The sequence below is a fragment of the Poecilia mexicana genome, unplaced genomic scaffold (assembly GCF_051168715.1).
Source record: "Poecilia mexicana isolate PSO_F unplaced genomic scaffold, ASM5116871v1 scaffold_2, whole genome shotgun sequence".
NCBI lineage: Eukaryota > Metazoa > Chordata > Actinopteri > Cyprinodontiformes > Poeciliidae > Poecilia > Poecilia mexicana.
In genome coordinates this window covers 45,889,540-45,916,879 of record NW_028263371.1, presented here as the reverse complement: position 1 = coordinate 45,916,879, position 27,340 = coordinate 45,889,540, and the positions used below count along the sequence as shown (strand labels likewise).

General features: G+C 36.6%; 1 protein-coding gene across 3 annotated transcripts; it reads right to left on the bottom strand.

Annotated features, from left to right (window-relative positions):
* Positions 1–434: 434 nt before the first annotated feature.
* ikzf2 (IKAROS family zinc finger 2) lies at positions 435–26,966 on the bottom strand. 3 transcript variants are annotated; one of them, XM_015008519.2, is made up of 8 exons: positions 26,051–26,966; positions 23,105–23,151; positions 17,084–17,185; positions 13,707–13,895; positions 10,786–10,953; positions 7,011–7,139; positions 5,886–6,011; positions 435–4,477 (listed from the first exon to the last, which is right to left on the bottom strand). In XM_015008519.2, exons 2-8 carry the CDS (start codon positions 23,136–23,138, stop codon positions 3,669–3,671), a joined length of 1,557 nt encoding a protein of 518 aa, XP_014864005.2. In that variant the 5' UTR covers positions 23,139–23,151; positions 26,051–26,966; the 3' UTR covers positions 435–3,668. The 3 variants fall into 3 exon arrangements, with proteins under 3 accessions (XP_014864005.2, XP_014864003.2, XP_014864002.2); XM_015008517.2 differs by lacking the exon at positions 26,051–26,966 and adding an exon at positions 25,640–26,031; XM_015008516.2 differs by lacking the exon at positions 26,051–26,966 and adding an exon at positions 24,774–25,529.
* Positions 26,967–27,340: the final 374 nt, after the last annotated feature.

Genomic DNA, 27,340 nt, shown 5'->3' with positions numbered 1-27,340 from the left:
GGATAGAGACTAAGGTGGATTCTCTGAAATAATTTACATCCTCTCCTCAAAACAATGACATTTTGAGCTGTAGACATCAAACAGAACTCTACCCAAGTATCCAAAATACAGGAAATACTTTACCAGTTGCGAAGTACAATAACTTCATGTTGGGTGTGCATTGCAAAAGCCAGTGGATGATATGAAATGGATATAAGATGAGCTTATATTCAGTCCCTGTTTGGACCTTGGGATTCACAATCACCAAAAAAACATTACATTCAGAAAAATCAACAGAAATTATGGAGATACACATTTCCCAAAATGCTGGGGTTTTTTTCAATGCAAAAAAAATTAGCTTAAAATGTACATTTTAACTTCAAAAGAGGAAATTTTATGAACTGTAGAACGGAATAACAAGACAATGTAATCTTTTTCAAAATTCACAACACAAGTGAAGCAGTAAAACCATTTCTTTAATTAAGGGAAATCATGCCTTAAAATGTACACTGCAATGTTCACAGCTGTGTGTCTTCATATAGTCAATGATCTAAAGTAAAAATAAAGACAATGAGGATTAAAAAAAGAGCATAGAAAGAAAATACAGGGCTGAACAACTTCCTTCACCACTTTGAGTGTTAAGAGGCATCAGAGAAACTGAAATCTCTGCGCATCTTTCTCGATAAATAAACTAAATAAAAAATACAAGGCCTATTCTAATTCCTGAGAGCCCTTACATTAGAAAGTCTGTCAATATGAAAACTCATCAGTCGGCACACGTTCCTGAATAATTTCAATATTCAGAGCCAATATCATCATTATGCGCCCAGAACCACTCCTTGTACAATCTTGTAAACATTTGTTAAACTTCAAAACCATACAAAGTTCACAAAACTATTTGTATTAACATTTCAGCAGAAAAATAGACATTTACTAGGCTCGTCATCAAAACTTACAAAATACACAACATGTAGCATTAGCAATGATTAGAATTTTCAAGTAAAGTCTTCTGTTACACAGAGGGTGAAAGAAGACTTTTTTGTTTGTTTTGTTTATATGGCTGCTTGGATAAGACAGACAGATAGAGTTGTATTATACCTACAAATTGAGCTTAAAACATAAAGAAAATGCAATTAGCAATACATTAAAAACTTGTTTTTTTTTTCCAGACTAACCCCCTTTCTAAAACATAAACATTTGCAGAAACTAAATATATACAGTGGTAAATAGACAAAATAATGAAAAGATTTAATATAAAAGCTGTAAGGTGTAAACAATTTCCAATACCAAAACCTTACCATAAGTATGCTAAGAGGCAACATGTAAACAAGAAAGAAGCTGCCTTTTGATTTTATGAATACAGGAAACCAACATGATTGTTAAAAAAAAAAAAAGGTTGTGTCAAACAAATAATGCTTATATCTTGAAGAACTTCTTATATTAAAAAACAAACAAACAAGCATTTTCATAAGATATCGGGAAAAAAACACAAAGTTTTGCCTTTTTTATGCTGCTCCATGATTGTTCTAAGAATAAACTGCATTGTTTTCTGTTGTGCCTGCATTAAAATAGCATCGCCTAGACATACATAAAGTGCATGACCATGATCTACTGTACTGAGCTCAGTGCTGAGAAGCAAAGAAAGGACCAGCTCTTTAACCCAAATTTGCTGTGCTTCAATGAACTACAGTAAAAAGTTTGGAACTGGCCTTAACATCATTTTAATACATATTTCTTAGCTGATGAAGGGTATAAAAGTTGATATGCTGCAGTTTTTGGAAGTTCCTTTAGATTAGTACTATCGTACGTAGGGAAACCACACTCTGTTCACTTATCCCCTAGCTCATACTGCTCCTTTCTTGATCCTTGCTGTTAAAGGTCATACATGATTGTAATGGCATATAGCAAGTGAGCAAAGCAAGATTCAAAGTGAAGGAAACTAACATACATTAGTGTGTACTTGCTTGTTTGTGAGATGAGGGTTGAAGAGAAGATAAAAGAGCAGCCCCATTAGAGAAAGGCCTAATAAAACCGCAGACGAAAACCAACGCAGCGCAACACTTTAGCTTCAGCATCAGTAAACCGTTTCTCTGCAATGGTGATAATGCGCGAAAATGACAAACAGTGCAACATGCATGTGTCTACTATGCAACAAAAATACACATTTTATGGAAACTAACTCATATGGTTTCATGCTTAAATCCAAAGAGATTAAAAAGTGAGGTACATCAGAAAGGGTGTCTGTATCTTTGTAATACATCTTTGTTGCCCAATGGTTCAAATCCCTCTCCTACGAGCAAATAGGTAAGCGGCCTTTGCATTTAATTTACTAGCATGTTCAAAAGTAATTTCCCTGCATGCAATAAACTGTAATGTGCTTATTAGGAAGCCATGTTACATTTATATATTTAAAACATTTGACATTAAGTTTAATTTGATCTTAAAATATCTGGTGTCAAATGTTTAGACATTGATTTAAAGTCTAAACAGTAAACTTGTTCCAAGGCACCCTGTCTTGAAACAAGACCATGAATTCCTTGATAATTGGATTTGCACATCAAAAACCAGCATTGTAAAAAAAAACAAAAACAAATGTTTTAAAATGCAAAGTATTGAATTGAAATACAAGCTGTTTTTCATGAAGGTTTAAACAGAAATAAGAACTTGGTATTGATGTGTAAAGAAGAACAGGACCTGCCAATGTCAGCATAGGACGATTAAAAATATGGTTCCTCCACAGGAATATCAACAATTTAGTCAAGCTTTTATTTTGAAGGTCAACTAAATTTCTTTCTATCTATTTTAGACCATGTATAATAATAATAATAATAATAATAATAATAATAATAATAATAATAATAATAATAATAATAATAATAATAATAATAATAATAATAAAAACTCTCATTTTAATATATTTTGAACAAAAAACATTGAACTTGTTTGTTGGTTTTTGTCGTTATTCTCTAAGAAGCACATCCAATTACCAAAGGATCCATGGATTAATTCAGATTGAATTAACACATAGTAATGTACATGTATAATAGAATATCCTTTTTGAAATCTGTTGTATAATTTAGAAAACATTACATTTCACTTCTAAAACGTATTCGATTGTAAAACTAGTTTGACATTGTGTGGCCATTGTGTTGTCAGTGGGACTGACATGTCTCCTCTCATCTTAATTTAATTAAATTACACTTTTGTCATTTTGTTCATCCTAAATTTTCACATTCAATTTAGTAATGCACTGGTGAGATTGTTCTAAGCTACTTCCCGTTTTTTTCTTACATTTAATTGAGCCTTCACGGTACATGACTATGTTGCAGCCGAACAAAGTTTAAAACTCAAAAGCTCCAAGAAAGATCATTCCATGTAAAATTAAAATGAAAAACCGACTAAAAGCTGGCAGCTGCTCTCATAAACAATTAATTGGTTAGAAAAGAGGAAAAAAGAAACTTCTTTGTTCTAAGTTAGTTAAATAAGTACAAAATATGTCTTTGGCCCATACCTTCATGTGATTGTTCAACAGCTCCAATTTACAACCAGTAGCTTAAAAAGTAGTCTTTGATTGTGCTACACTTGCCTAGAGTGCCACTGTTTTATGCACTTTCACAGGGAAGGGATGGATAGCAGGTTAATGCTTGTCTTATTCCCAAAGCTTCCCGCTTGCTTCCGTTTTGTCCCTTTTAATGGAAAGTGTGCTCCCCTCGAACTATGTGCGAAGAGAACTCGTAGCGGTCTTTGCTTCGGTGACCACAGATGTTGCACTCCAGGGGATCCCTGTAACCGTGGCAACCCATGTGGATGGTGTACATGACGTGGTCCAGAAAGAGCAGTCGACAGTGGTCACACTGAAAGGCTCGCAGCTCGTGGCCGTCTCGAGCGAACACCCGCACCCCTTCATGGCCCACTGGCCGCTCTGTTACCACACGCATCATCCCTGCTCCCACTCCTGTCCCACTCCTGGGTGACACATCAATAACTCGCTCACCAGAGCCCACAGCTGGACTGGCTCGTGATCTGAGGCCTGCAGGTGTGCTGGTGTTCAGGTACCCTTGCCTTTCCTGAGGGCTGCTTCGAGCCGAGTCAGCCGAGTCAACGCCGCTGTTGCATGCTGATTCCTCCTGTGATGCCTGAGGTTGCTTGTTCTGCCGAGTCAAGGAAGAAGAGCCATTCGAAGTGGGGTGGCTGGGGAAATCTTGGGATTGGGGTGGATGTGGTGGAAGTGTTTCGCAGTTTCCTGGACGCTCTGGTTGCTGGCTAAATGGTAGAACATGGTGATAAAGGGGATTGACAATGGGAACAACCTCAGCCATAGATACAGATGGACCTGGATGGTGGAGCATTGGACGGAGGGTGTCCGATCCCAAGTACGTCATGGCATTGTTGATAGCCTGGTCCATCATGTGGGGTGGTATCAATTCGGGATGATTTTCATATTTCAAGCGCATCTCATGGTAGCCTATATCAGGGTAGCTGTAGCGAAGCTTTTCTCCTGCAAATAAATACATAATTTAAAAAACTGACACATACAGAAAAAACAAACAAACAAACACATAAATTAAGGGAAAGCTTTCCCTTAAATGACAATCTGGAAAGCCAAACCGTTAGCAAAAATCTGCGTATGGTTTTATATTTCCTTTCTAGACCATCAAACCTGCGTTATGCTGCTATTTCACCTCTTGTTTTTCACATTTTGTGCTATATGTTGTCGTCTAATGGGGTGGAAAGCCCCATCCTTCTACTATTGCACTGTTTAACCCCTCCAGAACAGGGATGCGGTAAGCTGTTTTCACTTGATAAGAACAATGTTATAAGTTACAGGTGTATCTAACCACAGAGTGAAAAACATTTCCTTGCCTTTGAGTCCTTTGCTTGCTCTAGCTTGCTCAATCTCTTCCTCTAATAGTGGGGCAAATAAAAAGAAAACGAAAAAAGAAAACATCTCATATAGATAGGGCTCATAGTTGCTGTGTGTTATAGGGATTTGATGCGAAACAAAAACTGGGAGGGAAAGACATGTATATATTAAGATTATATTGTCACTACCTTGTTTACCATCAGTGAAATTAGCTGAATAAGAATAAGACTTATTTAAATACATTGCAATAATTCTGACAAACAAAAGCTTAACTGAGTATGCACTTAAACAACAATTTAAAAAACTATTTAACATCCCAATTTTAACATGTTTGTATTTCAACAATAAAGACGTCGGTAACACTTTATTTGAAGGGGGCTGAATAAGACTGTCATGACACTGTCATAAACATGACATAACACCTGTCATGAACATGAATAAGTCTTCATGAATATTTATGACTGTTGTCATAAAACGTCATTCGGTAAATTATGACACTTTTAATACAAAGTTGACATTATTCAAAATGTCTTTGTTATGACAAATTGACATTAACTAAAAAATCATTACTGATATAAATTTGTTATAAAAGTATTACTGATTGCACTTTAAAAATTAGGTAACTTTATGTTATTAAAGGTAAAGTTTAAACAGTAATGATTTCTTGGTTAATGTCAAGTTGTCATAACAAAGACATTTTGAATAATGTCAACTTTGTATTAAAAGTGTCATAATTTACCGAATGACGCTTTATGACAACAGTCATAAATATTCATGAAGGCTTATTCATGTTCATGACAGGTGTTATGTCATGTTTATGACAGTGTCATGACAATCTTATTCACCCCCCCTTCAAATAAAGTGTTACCAAGACGTCCTATGTGTCACTTCAACTACTCTTGAAGTGAAAAAAAAAATGTCATGCAAGATGATAGCAGATAATGAAATGCAAAAAGGTTGACATTTATAAAACAGTTCCTCTAAAATAAGCACCACACACAAATCAAGCTGCTGATATCTGACCTATATACGAAATACCCACCCACAAATTTCTGAGGTGTAGTGCTCTTCCTCTTGCCAACGTTAGTGGGCAGTCTTTCAATGACAGGTGGCCGATCAAAGGCTGGCATGCTGCCGGCCTCAGCCATGCCCCCTTTTGGAACTTCACCTGAAAATTTCAGAGGGAAGGGATTAAACAGACGGACGTTTTGAATGTGAAATAACCAGGTCACTAAATATTTAAGTATTTAGACAAAAATACACAACTTTTTTAACAATTTTTCTAATTTTATTTTTAAAAATCCAATTTGTTTAATGGATAAAATAATTCACAATTTAAGAAATTTAATTTAAAAAAAATCTTTCATTTACATTTTCATTTACAAACTTTTCAGCAAGTTATACTTTATATATATATAATTGTTTTTTTTGTTGTTTTGTTTAGTTTTTCTTTTCTTTTCAGCCCTCTGACTGTGGGCGCTCATTTAATCATTTTATTCATAATCAGAGCTCATGTCGTTATATGAGAGCAAAGTTAATGTAAAACAGGTTTTCTAACATTTTAAGGAACAGACAAAAATGACTGAGTTCAGTATATCAAATGAACAATTAACTAGGTTTTCAGAATTAGCATTACAAAGGACAGATTCACAACACACCTTTTTATTTAGTGCAATTCACTTTCACAGTGCGCGTTTGAAAATGTATCAGCCTCTGTGCGTAAGATCAAATGCACACCTCATGTGGATTTCATTCATATATATAAAACATGGAATATAATATAATAAATCTAATATAATAAATAACACTTTACTAAGTTCTGTTCAGCTCCTGTGTTATTTACTGGAAGTCTTGCTCTCGCTCACTCTCTCACAGCCTGAATGAATTGCAGACAAGCAGACATGTTAAAGTCCTGTGTCCTTGTTTAAAGTTTCTTACACATTTGTGCTTTCTCTGACTGCATTTTCAAAAACCTCACTGATTCTGAAAATAGCTTTCCTCACTCAGCAAAAGCTGACTCAAGAAGATAGCGCTCAGAAAGGGTGCATTGACTTATTAGAAATAGAAATGAGCTGTTTTAGTTTCAAACTGGCTGGACACCAGATCAGAATAAACATCTGTCAATTCCGGTCACTAGCTGTTTTCACTGCGCAACTCTAACATTTACCTGTGTAAGGGCCTGTGTTGGCACCAGGATCCAAGCTGAGGTAACTGTGGCAACGCTCTTTGTGCTCCTCCAGTGATGTCCGTTGTTTGTAACTCCGTCCACAGAAGTTGCACTTGTGTGGTTTGCCAACTAAAATAATGGGTGACCAATAGAGAAAATATCTGTTTCAGTTACAGCTGCATAGAGAGTAGGGTCTGGAGCTGCAGCAACAAAGGTAGGCGTAATAGTAATACCACTTGTGAACAGTTAGTAGTACCAACCAAGCAAAAGTAATCTTCTGAGGTCATGGAGGTTCCACTACTAGTGTGAGGATTCCACACAACTGTTGCTAGACTGAAACAGACGCTGTGGGCGACATCAGTAGTTGTGCCATGTAGTCTCTATTTCAAAACACTTTGGTCTGTGCCACACAAAGCACACTCCCACTGCTGTGGCAGTGCATGAGTAAACAACGGAGTTGATCACGCATCCCGTGATGGTAGGAAAGTAACTCCAAGTTAAACTGCTACGGAGGTGGAGTGTGATTCATTATACCACTTTTGTTGTATTCAGTTCAATCAAATGGAAAGATGAGGACACATTCTTTACATCTTCCTCAGTCAACCAATCTACAAACACATCACATTTCTAACCAGATAGGCATGAAATTTTGAGCTTACTTGAAAGACAAATGCACCATTTGCTTAAATGCTCCGTTGTAAATCCTTCTTAAAAACTCAGCACAAAAACACAGCATAAAGCGGAATCTCGTCAAAATGAAGACTGCTGAGGCAATAGTTCTGTGTCCTGTATTAGAGTACTGACTCATAAAGAGAGTCAGTGAGTGAAGTAGAGGCCACACAAGTCTACTACTAAGAACCAGACACTATGATTGGCTGTAACAGACATCGCCTAGTATAGTTTTTACAGCTACTACTAGAAAATGATGTATGGGTGATCTAGTCCTGTGAGAACAGAGAAACCAAGCACGTTTCAGTCTGAGACACTAAGGCAGTAACACATACACATACGCGTGCATTCGCACACACACACACGCACACGCACACACACACACACACACCACATCACATATGCTTGGAGGTAGATTCACCCCTATTGTCATAGGAGCTTTTTATGTTAAGCAGAAAGGTGTGTTTACTAAAATAAAAATATGATGTAAAGGAAGTGAGTAAGAACTGCATATTACTCTTACAGTAAATCATATTTCTGTTTTTCCCAGATAAATGTCTAGATGGTGGACTTTTTTAGTTGTAAAAATAAACCCCACTTGTTACAAAATGACAAAACCATACTATCATTGTTAGTGTTACATAAGCACATGTTTTTTGTTCTATTCCTACTGCAACACAGAATATTCAGCACCAGTACAGACAACTATACAATCTCAGAAATTGACCACATAGTGTCACTGCAGTATTAATATTTTAAAATAATGAGCTACTTCAACATGAAAGGTTATCACGGAAATTATTTTCTTTGCTGTGTATCACAATAATTTTAAAAATTAATAAAGTTTTGCACATTATTCATGCCTTTATTCTCAGAGTTCATTTTTTCCTCATATTTATATGACCACCCACACACAACCTTGTGCAGATGTTGGAAGGATCTGAAGAACTCACATTTACCTGCTGTTTTTATTTATGTAAATGCTTTAAGCTCAGACTTACTAGACTGATTGCATTTGACTAACACATGGGGAATTGGGGTATGCAGTTGCTAATGAAAAACTGCTTCCCTCTCAATGCACACTGTTCTCTGTTATTGTCTCACAATGACCTTACTGTGAAAAAATCCACCTTCCAGTGTAACACCCTGTTCAGTCTTCAGTTTCCCTGCTTCACTGAATGTCACTCTCTTAACTTTTTCCTCAACCGACTACTCTGTTTTTTTCTTGCTCTCCCTCTTTTTTTTGGCTAAACCTGTTCTTGCTGGCTGGGACCCAAGTCAGAGCTGTCACCTTTGAAAGCCTTTAAAACTGAGCCTGGATAAATAAAGGATCCAGGATAAATATGGGGGAAGACTCTTACGATTAAACCTCTGGTGATATGCAAGAGTAATACCTTGTAAACTTATGTGTTACGACCAAAAATCCCAAAGTATATTATGTGAATGACCAACACTTTTACAGTATGAAAAAGATATGCAGTATTTAAAATAAGAAAAAAAAAATCTGGATCTTAAATAAAATCCAGAGCAAAGCAAGAAACTGCCTTAAGACGTTTCCGACTAATGAATAAAGTCAACATATGTGTGAATTAATCTTGGTTTTCACGGGTCCAGAGGTTAATTAACCAGCACCAAACATTTGATTAATCTTGGATAAAGCTGCTGATAAATTAAAGCAGTGCTATGATATGAAACATTATCTCAAGACATGAATGGTGCACTGTTGAATCCATCATGCAAAAATGGAAAAAAATATAGCAAAACGGCAGATCTCTACAGGGATAACCTTCCGCAGCCACGAGACACATGGTAGAAGAGCTGCAGAAATCCCACAGCTCAGAATCTGTGAACAAAACGGTCCAATACAAAAGAAAAACAACACACACATTGTTAAAAGAAAGCCGTAAGAGTTGATGGGGAAGAAGCAAGGGGCTAAATTCAGGGGAATCCTGTAGAGGCTGCAACAGAATTGAAATAGGGGTAGAGGATAAACCTCCTGGAGACCAATGACCATGAACATACAATCATAACTGCATTTATGGTTTTGACCAAAGCATGTTCATGTGTACGAATAGTCCAGTCAAAGCACAGGCCTTGAGATGTGTGTTTACAAATGCTCTCTATCAGATCTGACAGAGGCTGAGCTATTTGGCAAGTAAGAGTAAGATATCAAAAGATTAATCCACCAAAAATGTAATAGCTTCAAACGGTGGTTTTTGACTCATTGAGGCCGAATACAAATTCAATCAATACTTTCCTGATTCTTATTTGCAGAATGCATTTTTTTTTCAACATCACAATAATATGCGACTTTGTCTCGGTGTACACTCTCAGTAAAAAAAAAAAAATTCTAGTTGGTGGTTTTAAACCAAAATGTGAGATAATTCAGAAGGCAATACTTTTGCAGGACATTCAAACAAAATACAAAAAGTATAAAATAAAAGATATAAAAACTTGTATTGGCACAGACACAGAAACAAATGTTGCCTCCATCTAAAAGGAGGACTTTGTATGAGTAACCCCTGTGCGGGCATCGCAGGCAGAAATGACGGTATTGTCTGACCTTGATTTCAAAGGCGCAATGGAGGGGAGAACAGTCCTCTGATAGGAAAGTGGGTTACAGTTGAGAGAGACTGCTACCACTCCACATATGTTTCTCAACAGTTTCCTCTGTCTATTGAAAAGCAACTGAGAAACAGCATGTCCTTGGAACCTAACCACAAAGCACTCACAACGTCTATAACGTGGACATGAAAAGCACAGGTCTTTAACCTGCACACGCCTGTAAGTCACACTAATATATAAGAAGAATATGTGAGGAATGGAAACAAAGACTCGAAATAAAACAGACGCTTTCTCTTTCCGAAAAAAAAAAAAATCTGGGACAACTAATCTGATGCTCGCTAAAATGATTGCACTATACATAAACAAAGACCTAAAATGTAGTGGGGGAAATATTAGCATCAGTCTCTCTAAATATAAAACTACAACTTCTTCTTTTGTTTATCTCCATAGCACTTCTGGTGACACAGCAACAGTCTTTTCTAGGTAGCAGACATGGTTTGGTTAAAAAAAGAGAAGCATGCTGGGTGAGAACAAAGCTTACCAGCGTGAGTACGAAGATGGCCAGTGAGGGCGTCACGGCGCCGGCAAGCATAGCTGCAGAAGGGGCACTTGAAGGGTTTTTCACCTGTGTGCAGCTTAATGTGTCGCAGCAGGTTCCCCTTCTGGGTGAACGATACACCACACTGGTTGCACTGGAAAGGCCTGTCACCTGAAGGAAGACGGTACAGGAAGTCAATACCAGACTTACTATTAGCAGATTTTACCAAGAGAGCAAAGGTCATTTTTCTACTTTAAATAGAATAATGTCCCTTATGTTATGTAACAGCTGAACATTTACTTTATGTTACCACTAGCAACTGCTTTATTCTTCATATTTGAGAAGCTAAGCATTTCATCAGCTCCTTTGACAGTATATTTCATTTCCCAGTAAAATCTTGAAGATTTCTAAAATGAAATAAAGAGAAAAATATGTGGAAGGGGTGAGGGGGGGGGGCACCTTTGAACTTACAGAAAATTAAAAGTAAACATTTTAACTCTCTTTACTGAACCCACTGGGTATAGAATTTAACTGAAGCGACAAATACCATTATGGATAACTAATGATCCATAATGTAATCAGTACTATATCTTTATGTCATAATTATCTTTATACTTCACAAAACTGACATTTATAGAACAGTGGCAAGAAAAAAACCCGCTGTAGAGAAAAGAGACAGTTCTCACAAGTCATGTTGAGGAAACAGATAACTTGTTGAAGATGATGTTCTGGTAAGATTAGATTCAAACTGGTCATTTTGGCTCACAAAATGCCATGTACAGCAGAGAATTAACAGTACCATGCTGTGGGCAATCTTGTCTTTCGGGGGACCACTGAAGATGTTCAGAGTTGATGGGAAGCTAGATCGAGCTAAATCCACGATAAGGCAACAAGAAAAGCTGCTACAATCTGTAAAGAACTTGAGACTTCCAGCCTTCCAGAGGAGCAATGGCCGAAAGCATAAAACCAGCGACACGATAGAATGTCTTGACCAAAGCGCATTCAAAACTTAGAATCTCTGAGAAGACTTGATAAGAGCTGCTCACAAATGCTCTACATCTGCCCTGAGTGAGCTTTTAGAGATTTCGCAACAATGGGCAAAAAGCTCTATCTGTAGATGTGCATTGCTGATAACGAATCCACCCGAAAACTTGCAGATGTAAGATGTTTAATGGTGAAAAAGGCTGAAAACCATGCCTCAACTTTGTTCCACTTCAAAATGAAGCGCTACGGAATAGTACATGTGCAGACCGACAACTGCTGCGCCATTAGATACGAGTGTCTTCAGCAACATGTTTTAAGGTAAATAGTCCATAAATATTCACTTCACGTCATCTTCCCTAACATATTGACAAGCTTATTTTTTGTTATATAAAAGAAAGACAAAGTATGGAATAAAATCAAAAGTAGTTCTTGTTAATGTGATTAAGATAAACTGATGCTCATATAAATATTGCCTTCTCTGATTATAATACAATTTTATTATAATTCTAAACTGTATTTTAACCATGTAGCTTTATTGCTTTATAATATCCTACAGTTAGGATAACTATAAATCCTGTATTCAATATTTTTTATTGGACAGACCATTTATTGCGATAAGTCAGTCAAAGCCCAAATTAAAATCAAACTTAGATTCTCTGACAAGACTTCATAAGAGAGAAAATAAAAGACTGTAGACTCGACTTGTGGTTTAAAGACTAGAGATGTGATTGGTCTCCAGTCCGACACTCGAGTCTTAATAGAAGTTTTTATCTTCTGTAATAAAGAGTGAAAGGAAGTGTGTGTGTGTGTGTGCGTGTGTGTGTGTGTGTGTGCGTGGGGGGGTGTGTGTGTGTGCGTGTGTGTGTGTGTGTGAGCTACAGACTGCAGCCGCTGCGCATGCTTTACTGTCGAACGATGCTCTTGATTATTAGCCAGCGATATTTTGTTGATGATGGGATTTTAATGACTCATAACAAACTGTTCATATTATGACTTCACAATAATGTCCATATAAAGGTCTCTTTAACTTAAGGCTCTATTAAATGGCCTGGATCTGAATTTCAGAACAAAGTAAATTTAGCTCAACTCTGACATTGTCGCAACCAAGTTAGCAGCAACACAACAGAGACACTTCCAGCTGATAATATCAGAATTAAATTGTTTCCTGTTTCATTAATTCAGAATTTCAACACTCATTTACTTACCTCTTACACTTTTCCTCACTTATTATGTCGTAATTTATACCTTACATTTAAACATCTTTGCTGTTTGTTTAGATTTCCAAAATTGCTTCTGATATTTAAAAATATTCTCTAGCAAAAGACAAAGAGACGAGAACTGCTCAAACCCTGAATTAGAGCAATATCTAATGAAGGAGTGGACGATATAAAGACAGCCGTAAGCTGGTACTAACTGACTCATGACAAACATAAAAAGCACTTTGTTTTGATTCATTCAGTATTTTGTCATTAACATGTTTAAATTTTCTTAGAGCATAAATGCCTATTTTTGCTTTTAACAGGGTAAATGTTACACATGTATTTGACGAAACTGTTTGGCGTGGTCAGTTTTGTGCTCGCAGTAAATCTTTTTGATCTGGAGCCAGTTGGAAAAAGAGAAATCTGATTTTAAGTGCGATGACAACCAGAGGAGTCATGGCGTCAGTTGGAAACAGGTTGCGGAAGATTCCAAGGATATTTTTTTTCCCTTCCTAATCATTTCAAAGCAAAACTGTTGAAGAAAGAAAAAAAGAAGAAAGAAAACTCCACCCACTGTCGAGGAACAAAGAAAATATATAAAAGAAAAGGCATATGACTCACTGTCACAGGTTAACTACAAAATCTCCTGCCGAAACCTAAAAATTTTTTATAAAAACATCTGAATCATACCACACATCCGTATATGCAAATGCTTTTATTACATTTTGAAATAATGCATACCATTTTGTTGTCGAATCCCTGCGTCTGATGGTGCATTTGGTCCAGGCCCGTCTTGTCCATTGTGTGGGCTGCTCGTCGCAGATTCCTCCGGTGTTGCTCCTTCATCTCCTCGGTGACCCATTTCTTCAGGTGCTGTGCTGCTGTTGTCACCATCTTCCACCAGATCTTCCTCTTGCTTTATAGCCACTTCTGTAAAAATGTAAATATGTGATTCTCTTGACCTGCTAAGTCTGTAATATGATGTGATCATGCAATTATTACAAGAATCACTTACATTATCTCACAAATTGGCCTTTTTTATTGCATGAACACATAACGTCGTAAGGAGTTCCTTCCGTAGGTTACGGAACTCTGAATGGCCAAAAATGGAGAACAAGTCTAATGGTTTAAAGTTTTTGTGCTGATGTGGTAAAACAAATATAATATAACAGTAAATGTTTAAGGGGGCATAATAATATTGTAATGTGCAGTAATGTACAGAGTAGGATGATGTGATACCAAGAATGGAGAAGACTGAGACAAAAAAAGAGAAAAAGAAAACAGGATGGTCTGGTTTCAAGCTGTCCCTGAGGAGAAAAGGAGTGTCAGAGGCACATTGCTGGCTGCTGCTGACTACCAATGGGAGACACAATGGAAGACGAGGGCAAAAGATTGTGCAATACAGATAGTGTTTGTGCGCAAATGTGCGTGTGCAAAAATTTACTCCAGTTTTGGGCTATTGCAGCTTACATTAATTGATATTTCTGAACAATACCAAAAGAACATAGAACTGTGCCTAGCTTTATTTATTATTCCTACATTAGTTTATTGTTGGTTTTCCTTTGTGCCCTCTTTAATTAGAAACAATGTCCAGATAGAAAAATGCTTTTTTAAGTACAACCTGCCACAAATCACTTATCAGAAAATTTCAAATTGAGATAACGCAGGAGGTCAAGTACAAGAAATTGCCGGATTCCAGTCATGACCCAAATCTCTACAAAGATATGAACAGATCTGACATTCTTGTTTTGTTTGATCCTCCATTATAATCCTCATAATTAAACTGATAAATAATATCATACAACAGTTAGTTTTTGTTTTTTTTCAGAATATTACATTTGGCTCCTGTTCATTGCTGTGATTCAGTTTCACAGTGGTAAAAACATTCCTGAAGAGTCATTTTTAGTTTTGACCTATTGATTTTAGTATTTGTGAAAAACCTTGGAGCCAAAAGTGATTCTCCCAGTATTACATAACTTGATGATTTGTCTCATCAAGTAGATTTGACTTTGTTCCCAAACACAAAGTTCCCATGTTCTTGTGTAACTGAATATTTAGGTTTTTATTATTTTTTTTAAAGTCAGCACTACAAGTGTTGTCTGTTTTAAAATATGAAATGAGCCCTATGTTTGGACAAGAAAAAAAAACTCAAGCACGCTCCAACCGCACCTTACTGATCCTGACAATCCTGTTTTGGGATTTTACAGGGGAAATAATCTCAGTGAGAGTCTGTGTAGCTGTTGTTTAATTAAATCCTTCCATTTGACTGCTTTCATCAACCGACCTCTCAGTCTGCGAAGAAAAATCCTGACAACTTTGTGCTGCAGAAGAGATGTACAAATTAGGGGATTCTATTTTTAACGACTGTGGAAATTTGTTTCATTAAGAAGTAATATCCTCCCAGCTTTAACTGTATGTTTCACTTATCCCAGTGCCCAAGTTGAAACTGAGCCTCGTCTTTGACAGCTGTATCCTGGCAACACGGACAAGACCTAAACGTCCTTGCTACTCAGCTCTGTGTGTCTACATCCGCTTTTCCATTATGGGAGACTGGAATGTACAGAGTAGTCAGGAGAAGAAATTATTTTGATTTCATTAGATGTGACAAAAGAAATAAGTAAATTAATATACATTTTACAACTCCGTTTAGTTACAATATTGTATTGTTGATGCTTTACATGAGTTTCTAATAATTTATCTCTAAAGAACAAGAAGGGTGATCATTATTGATTGAGTGGTTGACTGACAGCATCAAAACATTATGAATAAAGAAGACATTCTGTCACCATTGCCATGCAATCTGTCATCCACCCTAAAGGCTGTAATTTTACTCTTCTACTCATCAGTAAATGGAGGACAGAATATATAATCATCATAGAGGTTCCGTTTAAGCTTGCAGGTTTGGCACTGAGTCTTTTTTTTTATCTATTTCTGACTGCGTGTATAATGTTTTCTACCAAAACTTCAAATGTCAAAACATGCTAGGCAGCATTGCAAATAACAAAAACACAGTTTCTCCCTGGGGAATCCTTATTCCAACTAGCCTCCACCCCTCTTAAAGACTTGTGGGAAAACTTTCTGTTATATTTCTACAGTTGGTTAATTTTACTTTGTTTCCCCTTTCCTTAATTTGCTTGTTCACAGTGACATTGCTAGAGATAATCTAGGTTTTTTTGGTCAGTACACTAACGGGAACCGTGTGACACTCTGGACTACATTTTACACAGAGGTTCAGTATGGTAACTTATGCACAAAAAATGTTTTCATAAAGCCTACTGTATCCATGCTAAATTGTCAATAAGATGTAATGTAATTGTTTGCATTTCACAGTTCATTATCTGAGATAATTTGAACAATGGCACATTTTTGTTCTGTGAAGTTTTGTGCAACACCATTTGCTGCAATCCTTTGTGTTTGTTGTATATTTTATTTGAACTAAAAAGCCTAGCCCAGTATTTAAATATTTGTATTTTTATAACTTCAATATTATCGAGACGTTAATTTATTTCTGCATTTACCTCGCCAACAGAAATTAATCTTACAGATAATTACACAGATTGAAGTTTTCCTTTCTGCTATGATATTTTCTGCTTACATCTAATGAAAGCATGACATTTAGCTTCTTTGAATATTAGAATATTACATCATACATCATCATTCAAGTGGGCGGGATGAACAGATTACTGAGATGCACATGTAAATAAAAATATGTAAAAGCATACATACTTTTATTTTACATTTTGTCACATTACAAACTCAAATGAGAAAAAAATCACAAACTCAGTGAATTTTATGCATAGATTTAAAGATTTTTGTAAAATAAAAATCTGAAAACTAAGCCCCCCTTACTCTCATGCTCTTGAATAAAATCCAGTGAAGCCAACAGCATCCAAGGTAATCCAAGGTAAACAGCAACACATTTGTTTAACCTGGCAGCTATTTTTGTTTTTTTCTTTTTTTACCATGTTGATATTTGTGAAAATAACACAAGGCGAATTCCTGAATATCTAGTCAGCACTATTAGGCCTACATATCAAAAACAGCAGCAATCTCAATAAGTGCAATGCATTTGGGTTGTGGAGTGGCTCTGGAAGAATGTAGCACTATTATTTACTAACCATTGGGGGAATTAGGACCCTGGGGAAGTGCTGGTACATTAGGTGGTGACATATCCACCACCATTCTCGAGTCCTCCTTGCCGGAAGAGCATTGGCCGTTACCTGGGAAACAAAGAGAAAGCAATCTTTACCAAGCATTGAAACAAGGCACACGTTTAAAAAAAAAAAAAGAAGAAGGAAAAGAGACCTCAGTGCTTTGTGGAAAAAAAAAATCCATGTTAAAGTGAGAATTCAGGGTCTTGAGAAAGGCCTGCATTATTAAGAAACACATTTTGAGTCTGTAGAAGCTCAAAATACAGTTTTTTAAAAGGATGAAGTTTTTACACACTGTTACCTAAACAATTCCAATTCATTTGTTATTGTGAAAACAATTCAACTGATAATGCAATCAAGTAAAGTGACTACGTAATAATGTGTTAGGCAGCACATTCTCCTATACACAGGCAGAGTCCTTGTAAAATGTCTCTATTTGTCTAATAATTCCTCATTCTTACCAGATCTGCCTCAGAGTCTATGCGGCACACCAGCGTACATAAGTATACTCTTTTTATGTATGCTGTATACATATACTGTATAAGTATACTGTTTTTATGTATGCTGTATACGTATACTGTATAAGTATACTGTTTTTATGCAACAATACAGTCCTGATGTCCATCAAATGCAGATCAGATTGCATCCTCTCAGCAGTCTGTGCAGAACCCTGGCCATGGATAGCCCAGTGTCCACTCAGAGGGAGAGCACACCAATCCCTTATCCCCTTACACCCCGGCCCCGTCAGGGTCACTTGAACAATGCAGTGGCAAGAGGTGAACACTATCTCTGACCCAGGTGTCAAATCCCAAAGGAAACATGGTTAGCCCATCAGTTTTTAGACCTTTCTTAGCAAACAGCACTAAGCAATAGTAAACACAAGAAAACAAGAGAAAAGAAAGTGAAATACAGGAGCCAGTGTTGCTTCTGAAAGGGTTCCATGCAATGCCTTATTGGTCAATTCTGAAATTATTCATTTCATAAGAACAAAAAGAATCTGCTCTAAGTTATCTCTAGTAATGACCAGTCATATTTGCTGTCAACGTCTTTTGTGGTCTTGGTTAGAGTGCAACAACAGCCTCACTGAGTGGGGCATACTGGGAGACGTTGTCCATGATACAATCCCTCAGCCTAAGCTCGGGTTGCACAGTTCGGGGTTGGAGGAAATCTCAGGTGACCAACCCTGGCTATCCCTTGGCAATGCTGTCCTCGAGTGGCCCAGATTTGTCAAGATGGATTTTCCATTAGCTTTTGGTAACAGCTGCTGACAGATGCTCATAGCAGTGGCTTGGCAGGCTAACGTCTATAGTAACAGCTTTGAGATGTTAGAGTTCAGCATGGAAAATAAAAATCTGTTTTATTTTTACTACACAACTATAAGAAGGAACATGTTAAGAGTCAAATCCCTAGAGCATCATTTACAATAATAACTTTTACTTGCTTGGGTAGACACAGCTGCCTGATCATTTAATTTATACGGTGTTGTGAAAGACAGCACCACCCATTTTGGATTTTCTTCTTTTTTGAGCTACACTTACATTTTTAAATCATTAAATAAGTTTTGACAGCAAGACAAAAATACAAAATGCAGTATTTAAATAATACTTTGTTTATTATGGAAAAAGACATCGCAACCAACCTGGTTATATGTAGAGAAGTAATTGCCCCAAAAACCTAAAAAATGGTTGTGTCACCCCTGTGGGCAACGTCTGCCATTGACATTTACCATAAATAGTAGTGAAACTTTTACAGTACTAAAGAAGAATTGAGGATCACTTCCTTAGCAGAATTACTTTAATTCAGCCACAGTTCACGATCATGAATGTTCACAGGCAATGTGAGCGTTCCAAAACACACCAGCATCATCGACCAGATGCTGGACAAGCATCAGACAAAATGGTCTTAATCTTAAGGTGACATACTTATAGACCTCCTTCAGGATTTTCTCTCTTTTTTTGGAGAATTCATTCTTCCATCAACTGCAGCAAGTTGTGCAGGTCCTGAAACAGCAAAGTCTTTCCAGACTAATAAATGCCAGTGTTTAATTTCTTCAGATTGGGGCAAGGTTTTCCTCTATTTCATGCCATCAGAGAAGTTCTGTACAGGTGATTTCTTAATTTTCCAGGCCTTGCAGGAATAACGTCTTGATAAAGTTTTTGAAATTGAACTAAAAAAAGAGTTAATAACTGTGATTATATTTTCGTAAAGGCTTAGGTTTTTCCCTTGTTAAAAGGAAAAATTTGAAAAATCCTTATTGAATTTACTCAGTTTGTTTTTCTGATATTAAATTTTGATCATCTGATCAATATGTGTTCAAATCAGAAGAAATCTCTAAGCGGAACAGTACTTGGTCACATCATTGTAAAACCTTTATCTGCTTCACTGTCTGAAGATAAAATGGGATTAAAAAATTAACAGCCAACAAGCTTAAGGTTTCATGGACTGACTCAAAAAGTTGCGTTGGTGTCCTGCATTTGCTGAGTCAAACCAAAATGAACCATAAGATCAGAATAACAAAGAGATAAGGCCTGCCGGGGAAAAGGTTATTTGAGTAATGCACTAAATTTGGACGATTTTATGTGCAAACGGAAAGGAAACATTGTATACACGCGAAACTTGTAGGTGTAATTTTTGCTGACTTCATTACTGACACCAAATAGTAAGTCCAGTCATCCTTTCAGAAACCTAGGAAGAGCAAAGACGTTTACTTCTTTTCAAAATCATGCATCTGTACAAGTGTGTCTATGTAGCATAGGTACCTTTTGGAAATATGTTGCTCTGTATCTGCTCAGAAGATGTTAGGGAAATGGCTCAAAACCACAAACAACATATCAACAAGTACACCATCTGATTCTTTTCCATAGCAACAAGGGCATGTGATTTGATGAAACGCAGCAGTTGTTTTGCTCTTTTTGGAACAAACTGAATCTGTGTATGAGACTAGACCTAGAAACCTCCTACTGTTTACCTTAAAATGTAACCTATTATTAAAGAGGTCATGTCATTATTTTAGGGTATTTCCCCTTTTCACTGTTTCATATATAGATTGTGCACCTGTAAAAGACAAGCAACCATGAAACCCAAAGTCCACATCAAAGGGGATTGATATTTTTTAACATCAAATTCTAAACTTTTCAGGTGCCAATCCACATATCTATTGGTAAATACTGATTTTTAAAGTATTGGGTATTGTTTTGTATTATTATTTTTGTTATTTGAATTTAATTCCCGAAGATGATCTCAAAACCTCACACTTGATTCCAAAAGCAATGAAACTTAGCAACATGAAAACTACTGCTAAAGCTTTGCTTCATAAATATGTCAACACGGTTTGGTAACCGGCCTCCTGAGCCACATTTCCATTTGTCAAAAAAAACTATTAATGTTCTTTATTTATATATGAATGTGTGTCAAATGATTAATGGATCTAATAAATTGCCAAAAAAGAAAAAAAAAAGAAAAAAAAAAGAAAGTAAATTAGTTTCTCCAAAACACAGTTAAAAGTGTGAGTAATTCCCACGGGTAATAGGAATTGCAAAAAAAAGTGAACGAAATCAACACGTGAGACGATGAAACAAACAAGGTAAGAGAATGATTCTGTGTGAGTGTGTGAAAGTGTAGTGCGGGAGTAGAAGTGCAAAAAAAGGAGGCATGACTTTCAGGAAGAGTATTAGAACAAGGACTGAATAAAGAGGACATAAAATGATTAAATAATAAAGGCCTTTTGGACTCTCAAGAATTGGTTATTCGGCAGATTTATAAAGAAACATATATAATTATAATTTGAACAAAGAACAATACTACAAGTATTGTTCTACAGCCCGTTCATATAATAGCAATCTTTACACTTGTTTTTTTTTTCCTTCTTCCTTTTATCTTTATGCACATCTTCTACACCGTCTATAAGGCCATCAGAAATTGAAACCAAAAATGATGAGTCCCATATCTAAATATTCACTGTCTGGTTGCATGTCTCATACCGCTACTCTGACTCATAGATAATGTTACCATCACTTACATAAAGATCAAGTAAACATACAAATTTCCACTCTGATGACCTTGCGTGAGTCTGATTCGATTCTTGAACTCCAAACATGACATGTCACAGTGTGGTGGGACGTATCTTCCAGTCAACTGTAAACCTAACAATGTCTACAAGCATAAAATGGTTCTGTACTGTACAATATGTCTTACTGTTGTGCAAATTAAATTTCTTTCCTACTTTTCAGCAAAACATAATTGAACACAGAATCAGGACACACGTGTTTCTTCAAATTTAAAGTCCCATTTGTCAAATTCCCTTTATTTTTCTTTTCTCTTTCGTGTCTTGCTATGGATGTGTTTACTGATTTATTGACCTGTTATGCCTTATCTGATTCAGGTAAAAAATTGGACAGGCACCAAGAAAGTTCTAAAAGAGTATAACTATTGTTTAAATCATGGATGTAAGATATTCCTTTTCTGTGTTCAGTCGTAAAAAGTCCTGATGCTGTGAAGTATTTTCTTGGCTGCATGACATTTCCCTTACACTTTAAAATCATAGATTGTCTTCCCTTTTTGAAAACAAGTTAATATTTTCAGGTTATAGGTTCAACCACAAGTTTTTGTTGAATTAAAACAATTGGTCCTTTCACTTAATTGTCATGAAAACATCACTGGATCATTATAATCTTCATGGATTGCTGTCTTAATTACTTTTTTCCGCTGTTGGTTCCGTATGAACATCAATAAAAGAATGCAGACAGCAGGCAGTGTCAGATGTAAAGCCAACAATTTTAAAATAATTTTGAATTATTACATTTATTATTATTATTGCATTAAAACCACACAATGTTGAATCCACCAGAGCACAGGGTTGATGGCAGCACTGCGCCCACAAACAGGGTTACCAGCTGATCAATATTCAGATCTAATATTGTTGGTTTGTAAGTTTGTGACTTTGGTGTGCTCTTTTTTATTACGTATTATAATTTCCACATCTGTGGTCAATATAGATTATTTTATCATTATACTGTAATGAAATTATATGTCTCTTCCGCACATCACTATGGTTATTCAATGAGGAATAGTGGCAAAATAAGTCCAAAATACACAATAAACCATGGTAATGTTTGAGGTCAATGTGAAGATATAGATGCAATAACTAAACATTTTTGAGACTGTCTACTTTCTTCTCCATTGTTTCCATAGCTAATATGGAAGAGAGATTTAGCTACAATAAAACCTTTGACCCGTGTCGAAGACATCAACCTTGAAAAGTTAACATATAGCTCATTGAATTTAATGTAGAACTGAAAAAAAAACTCGTTATGTCTAAAGGTATTAGTGATGTAAAATAAAAGGTCACGTTTGACACATTACGTTCTATAATGAAAGGCAGTGTACTGTGTACTAAGAATCTAAAATACTGGGCTCCTTATGAAAGTATGCTACGGTCCACCATCATGCTAACTGCTACATGTTCCATGTTTAGAAATCAACCCACAGATGGATGAAGACAGGAAGAGGCTCCTTTTCTCCTTCCACCTCCACTGGCCCGCCTGCCAAGTGTTCCTACAAACACAAACCCCCAATGGAGACCCAAAAGTCTCCACTGATGTCATCAACAAGATGCTACCTGTTTTTGAAAAATGCACACCAAAGCAAAAATCAAGGAGGGGAGGGGGGAGAGAAATTCAGAGACCTACCCAAAGGAAACCAACAAAGGGCAATGGAGTACCACAAAGCGCATATCCAGCATCTGCTGCATTCAACAGGATGTGCTAATGCATCATTTTCTCTACCTTTAGGGCTGAACAGGAAAAAGCCTGCACTTAGGGGAAAATCCCTTAAAATGTTTGTCGTGTTGTGATTGCAAATATATTTTATTCTTATTTTCAAATCAGCACTGTATCAGAATAACCTACATAATGGATAATAGACATTTGGATGGATTCATGCATAATCTTTGCATGTTTAACGTGTTATGGAAATGATTTACGGACTTACTAGTAGAATAGTCTTCAGACGTTTCCATTTCCATTTCTTCAGAGGTTCTGTAAGATATAAAATAAACGGTTAAATATTTGATCATTTTTTACAAAAATGCTATTGCTACATTTTGCAAGAATGTAAAACTATTTTAGAATACAAATATCGCATACAAAAATCATGCATATGCACTTTTAAAAAATCTAATTTATAGGTCAATTCAGTTTGTTTATAAAGTTCCAATTCACGAGAAAGGTAACCTCAAAGGGCATTACAAAATTAACAGGCTCATTTTCAGAAATATATAATTAAATCAATCCAATACAATCCAAACACCTAAATTCTGGTCCAATCCTATTTACAGTGCAAAGCTGCAAATTTTGCAGTAACAGACGTATCAATTCCACTAATCTAAAGTGTAAACGAACAGCAGGAGGTTTGTTCATTTCTTGCGGTAGAGAAGCGATAATGCACGTTAACAAATGAAGTATCGTCTGAGCTACATTAAACTTGAAAAAAAAAAACATATTTCCTGTTTGTTACTCAGATATGTGTCCTTAGTTAAATTATTGGTTTGACCATATGACGGTTTCTGTAAATTTCCATGAATGCACACACAGAGTGTCAGTGGTAAACATCTGATGCAATTCTGGGATTAAAATGAAGATGAAGATGAATTGACCTTTACAAATATGGGTAACTGATGAGTAACTAGTTGTTACTCATCAGTAACAACAAATAATGTTGTTTTTCTAAGTAAGGAGTTCTTCAATAGCAACAGGTGAAGGAAAGTCATAAAATCTGTTGAGTTTAACATTACATTGCTGTCGACAGCATTAACACAATTATTTAAAAAGTGAGAAATTCAACTGTTTTGAAGAAGGCCTCTCTGTACTTAATTACTTAATTACAAGTTTTACAACTAAATTACTCCAAACATCATTTGTAGAATTTATTGTGAACATCTGTTTATACATCATTAGACTCACAAAAATGCTATTGCTTTTTAGTAATAAACTGTAACATGTAAAGTTAAAGAAATACACTAATCCCTCAGCTCTTACAGTAAGGAAACCGGACGAATGCGTTGATAAGAATTTCCTCACACAGGCATCATAAGAAAGTTGTGTTTCTTAATTATAATTTTTCTGGCCTCCATAACCAATTTGTATTACATCACAACATTACTACTGGCTTCCTTGAAGGGCATAAAAACTTAACCCTTTATTAATTAGAAGAAAACAACATGACGACATCTAAGTCAGGACTGAATGATTCACGACTTACACATTTTCTCGCTTTTCTAGTAGCAATCTTATGTTTGAGACAGATGAACCATTTGTCATTTTTTCTCATAGTTTGAGCGAGTTTCACATAAAGAGCGACGCTGTATAGTGAAAGCACCAATTTAGCAAAGAAACAGTTTCAGATTCGCTGTATTTCTGTACATGAAACGCTTACATGACAGGAAAACTGAAAGTTTAAAGCAGAAGCATGCAATAAATAATAAAGAGTTGGGTTCACAGGGTTACATTCAAGTAAGTGGCTCCACTATGCACACACACACACACACACACACACACACAAAGTAATTCAGAGAAGGATAGAGGGAGGGGTGGTGGTATGTTGTCTCCACCTCCCTACAAATGAATAAAAATAAGAATAAATTTGAAAAGTTCAACTTTACCTAATTTATCCAGGGAGGTTTCAGGAAGATATAGAAACTTTTTTCCTCCAGATCAACATGTAACCATCCGATAAGAAAACAGCTCTAATGCTCAAGCTCAGAAAGACAGCGAAAAGTTCAGGAGGTGCGCATCTGCAGTCTCCTACAGGTGACTGTCGCTGTGTGTGAGAGCCTCTAAAGTGCGTGCCCCCTCCTCCCTGTCGAGTTTTCCACTTTAAAAGCGACACCAACGCCGTCTTATCGAGATGCACATTCAACTCAGCTCGAACTTCAGCAGATCGTTAAAAAAAAAAAGTGACGCGACTCATGAGCGAACGGTTACATGGCGAACGTTTACAGCGAGAACAAAGAAAAGGGAAGACTCAACAAGTTGGTAAAGGGAGCGAAAGAGAGAGGGATGGATCAAACTGGATCCACCGGTTCCTAAGGAATTAGCCATAGCGACAGGGAGCAGCCAAGCTATTTTCAACAACCGAGGCACTGGAAATCCGTGGGCAGGCAACGCTGAAAAGCTGCTGTGGAGATGTGACTCAAGGTCGAACCGGTAGAGTCGCAAGCATTTTAATTGCTCCTGAAGAGAGAATGTGATGTAGCCTAATGGCAGAACAACTCGTGGACATCGCTTTGGAAAACATCACAGTCACAAAGCAACTAACTTCCCCATCTCACAGCAATACAAATGATTTAACTTTCCTTTTTTCTAATTGAAGACTATAGGCCTATGCCACTTCTAATTTCCTAGTGTGAACGGTGCTTATTGAAAGCCAATCACAATCAACAATCTTATCAGCAGGAAAAAAAATAAAAATCATGAAGCATTGTTGAACGATGTTTCAGCATAAATATTAAGGACATAATTTGTTTACCTGAAGAAAAGCTCTTTAGCTACCAGCAGCGTATAAGGCCACTTTTGCTGCCATTGAGGTAACGCGTGTTTCTCCTGTTAAATGTTTTTTTTTGTCTTTCTTTCTGCCTGTGATTCCTGCATGACTTGGGAGCTGACTGACAGCTGCAGTTCAACAGGTTATCCGATCACCGCTGTCTTACAGCAGAGCCAGTCTGCTTTTCCATTCATCACACAGACGCTCCTTGTCTGCCTTTTCTGCTGCAGACATGCGCCGCCAGCAGCTCTCAAGCGTCTGTGGCCAATAATACAGTCGCAAGATAGACGCTGAATGGACAGGCGAGTACATACTCCGTTTAAAGCAGGAAACCGATACGCGCTCCTAATTGTCTCTAGCTTTGTTTGTTTGGGTTTTTTTGTTTTATTAAATTACCTTAAATAGGAAGGACTTTTTTAATATCCCCGTGGACTTGCACTCTGATCCACAATGACAGTCTAAAATAGAATTGATTCTTGTCCGATATTCACCATGCCGCCCGGACTGAGAGGTAGTTGGTTCCGCAGCAGCAGCGGCGGCAGCAGCAGCAGAAGCAGCAAAAGCAACAGTTGTTAAATCCACCACTTCCTCCTCCATCTCCTCGCTCGGTGGCCGCACGCGTTGCTATTCTGGGATGTTGGTCTAACACATAGAAACGGATCACACCGTGTGGACAGTCTGCCTCTTCGCTCTTCTCGCCAGTCGATCAGGTTACAAGTGCTCTCTCCTTTTTTTTTGTGTGTGTGTCTTTTTTAGTTTGTTATTGTCCACAAAATGATGCTCTTTATGTTGTAATGTCCCCCACCAGCCGATATTTTGATGTTAAAGTCTTTCATTAATCAATACTGACAAACAAACAAACAAAAGACATAATAAATAAATAAATAAATAAATAAATAAATAAATAAATAAATAAATAAATAAATAGGCGAATATCGTCTGAAAACTGATAATGTAGGTGATAGATATGTATTGGTCAATTTTCATTTTTTTTTTAATATTGAATCCATATAGTCGAACGTCTTCTGTTATGTCTTCTGATATCAGTTCTGCTTTCGGGCTTAAGAACTAATCAATGTTACCCATCTTTTTTTATCACTCAAGGTGTGAACCAACTCTTTGAAGAAAGAATATTATTGATTAAGGAGCTGTGAAAAACACATGTTGCACCTTGCAAAATTCCCCCTACTTTTTTTGTTCTCTTTTTTTCTCACATCCAACCTAATTGTTTTCAGACTATTGCTGATTACTGCCAGACCTGTCGCTTAAATAAAACCTGTCAATGAATAGAGGGGGGGAGTAAAATAACATTTTGATGCCTGGAAATAAAAAGTCACTGACGTTTTATCGTTGTTTTTACTGCCTGTCCCAGGAATCGATGGCAGATCAAAAATGTCACAAGAACACAGTAATGAATCTTTCAGAGGGTCATTAAAGAACTCAAGACGACATGTGAAGCACTCCAGGTCTTAATGTATTTGCGATTCCACAAGGAGAGATGAGGCAAAAATGGCATCCATGGGAAATTTCCAATTCAAAAAACTACTGTTGACCAAGAAGGGCACAAAGGACACTCACTTTTTTTTTTTCAAAACAAGTTTGATTCTCCCCAAGACCTACAGGAAAATCTATTGTAACCTAATGAGACAGAGGGATGAATATATATATATATATATATATATATAT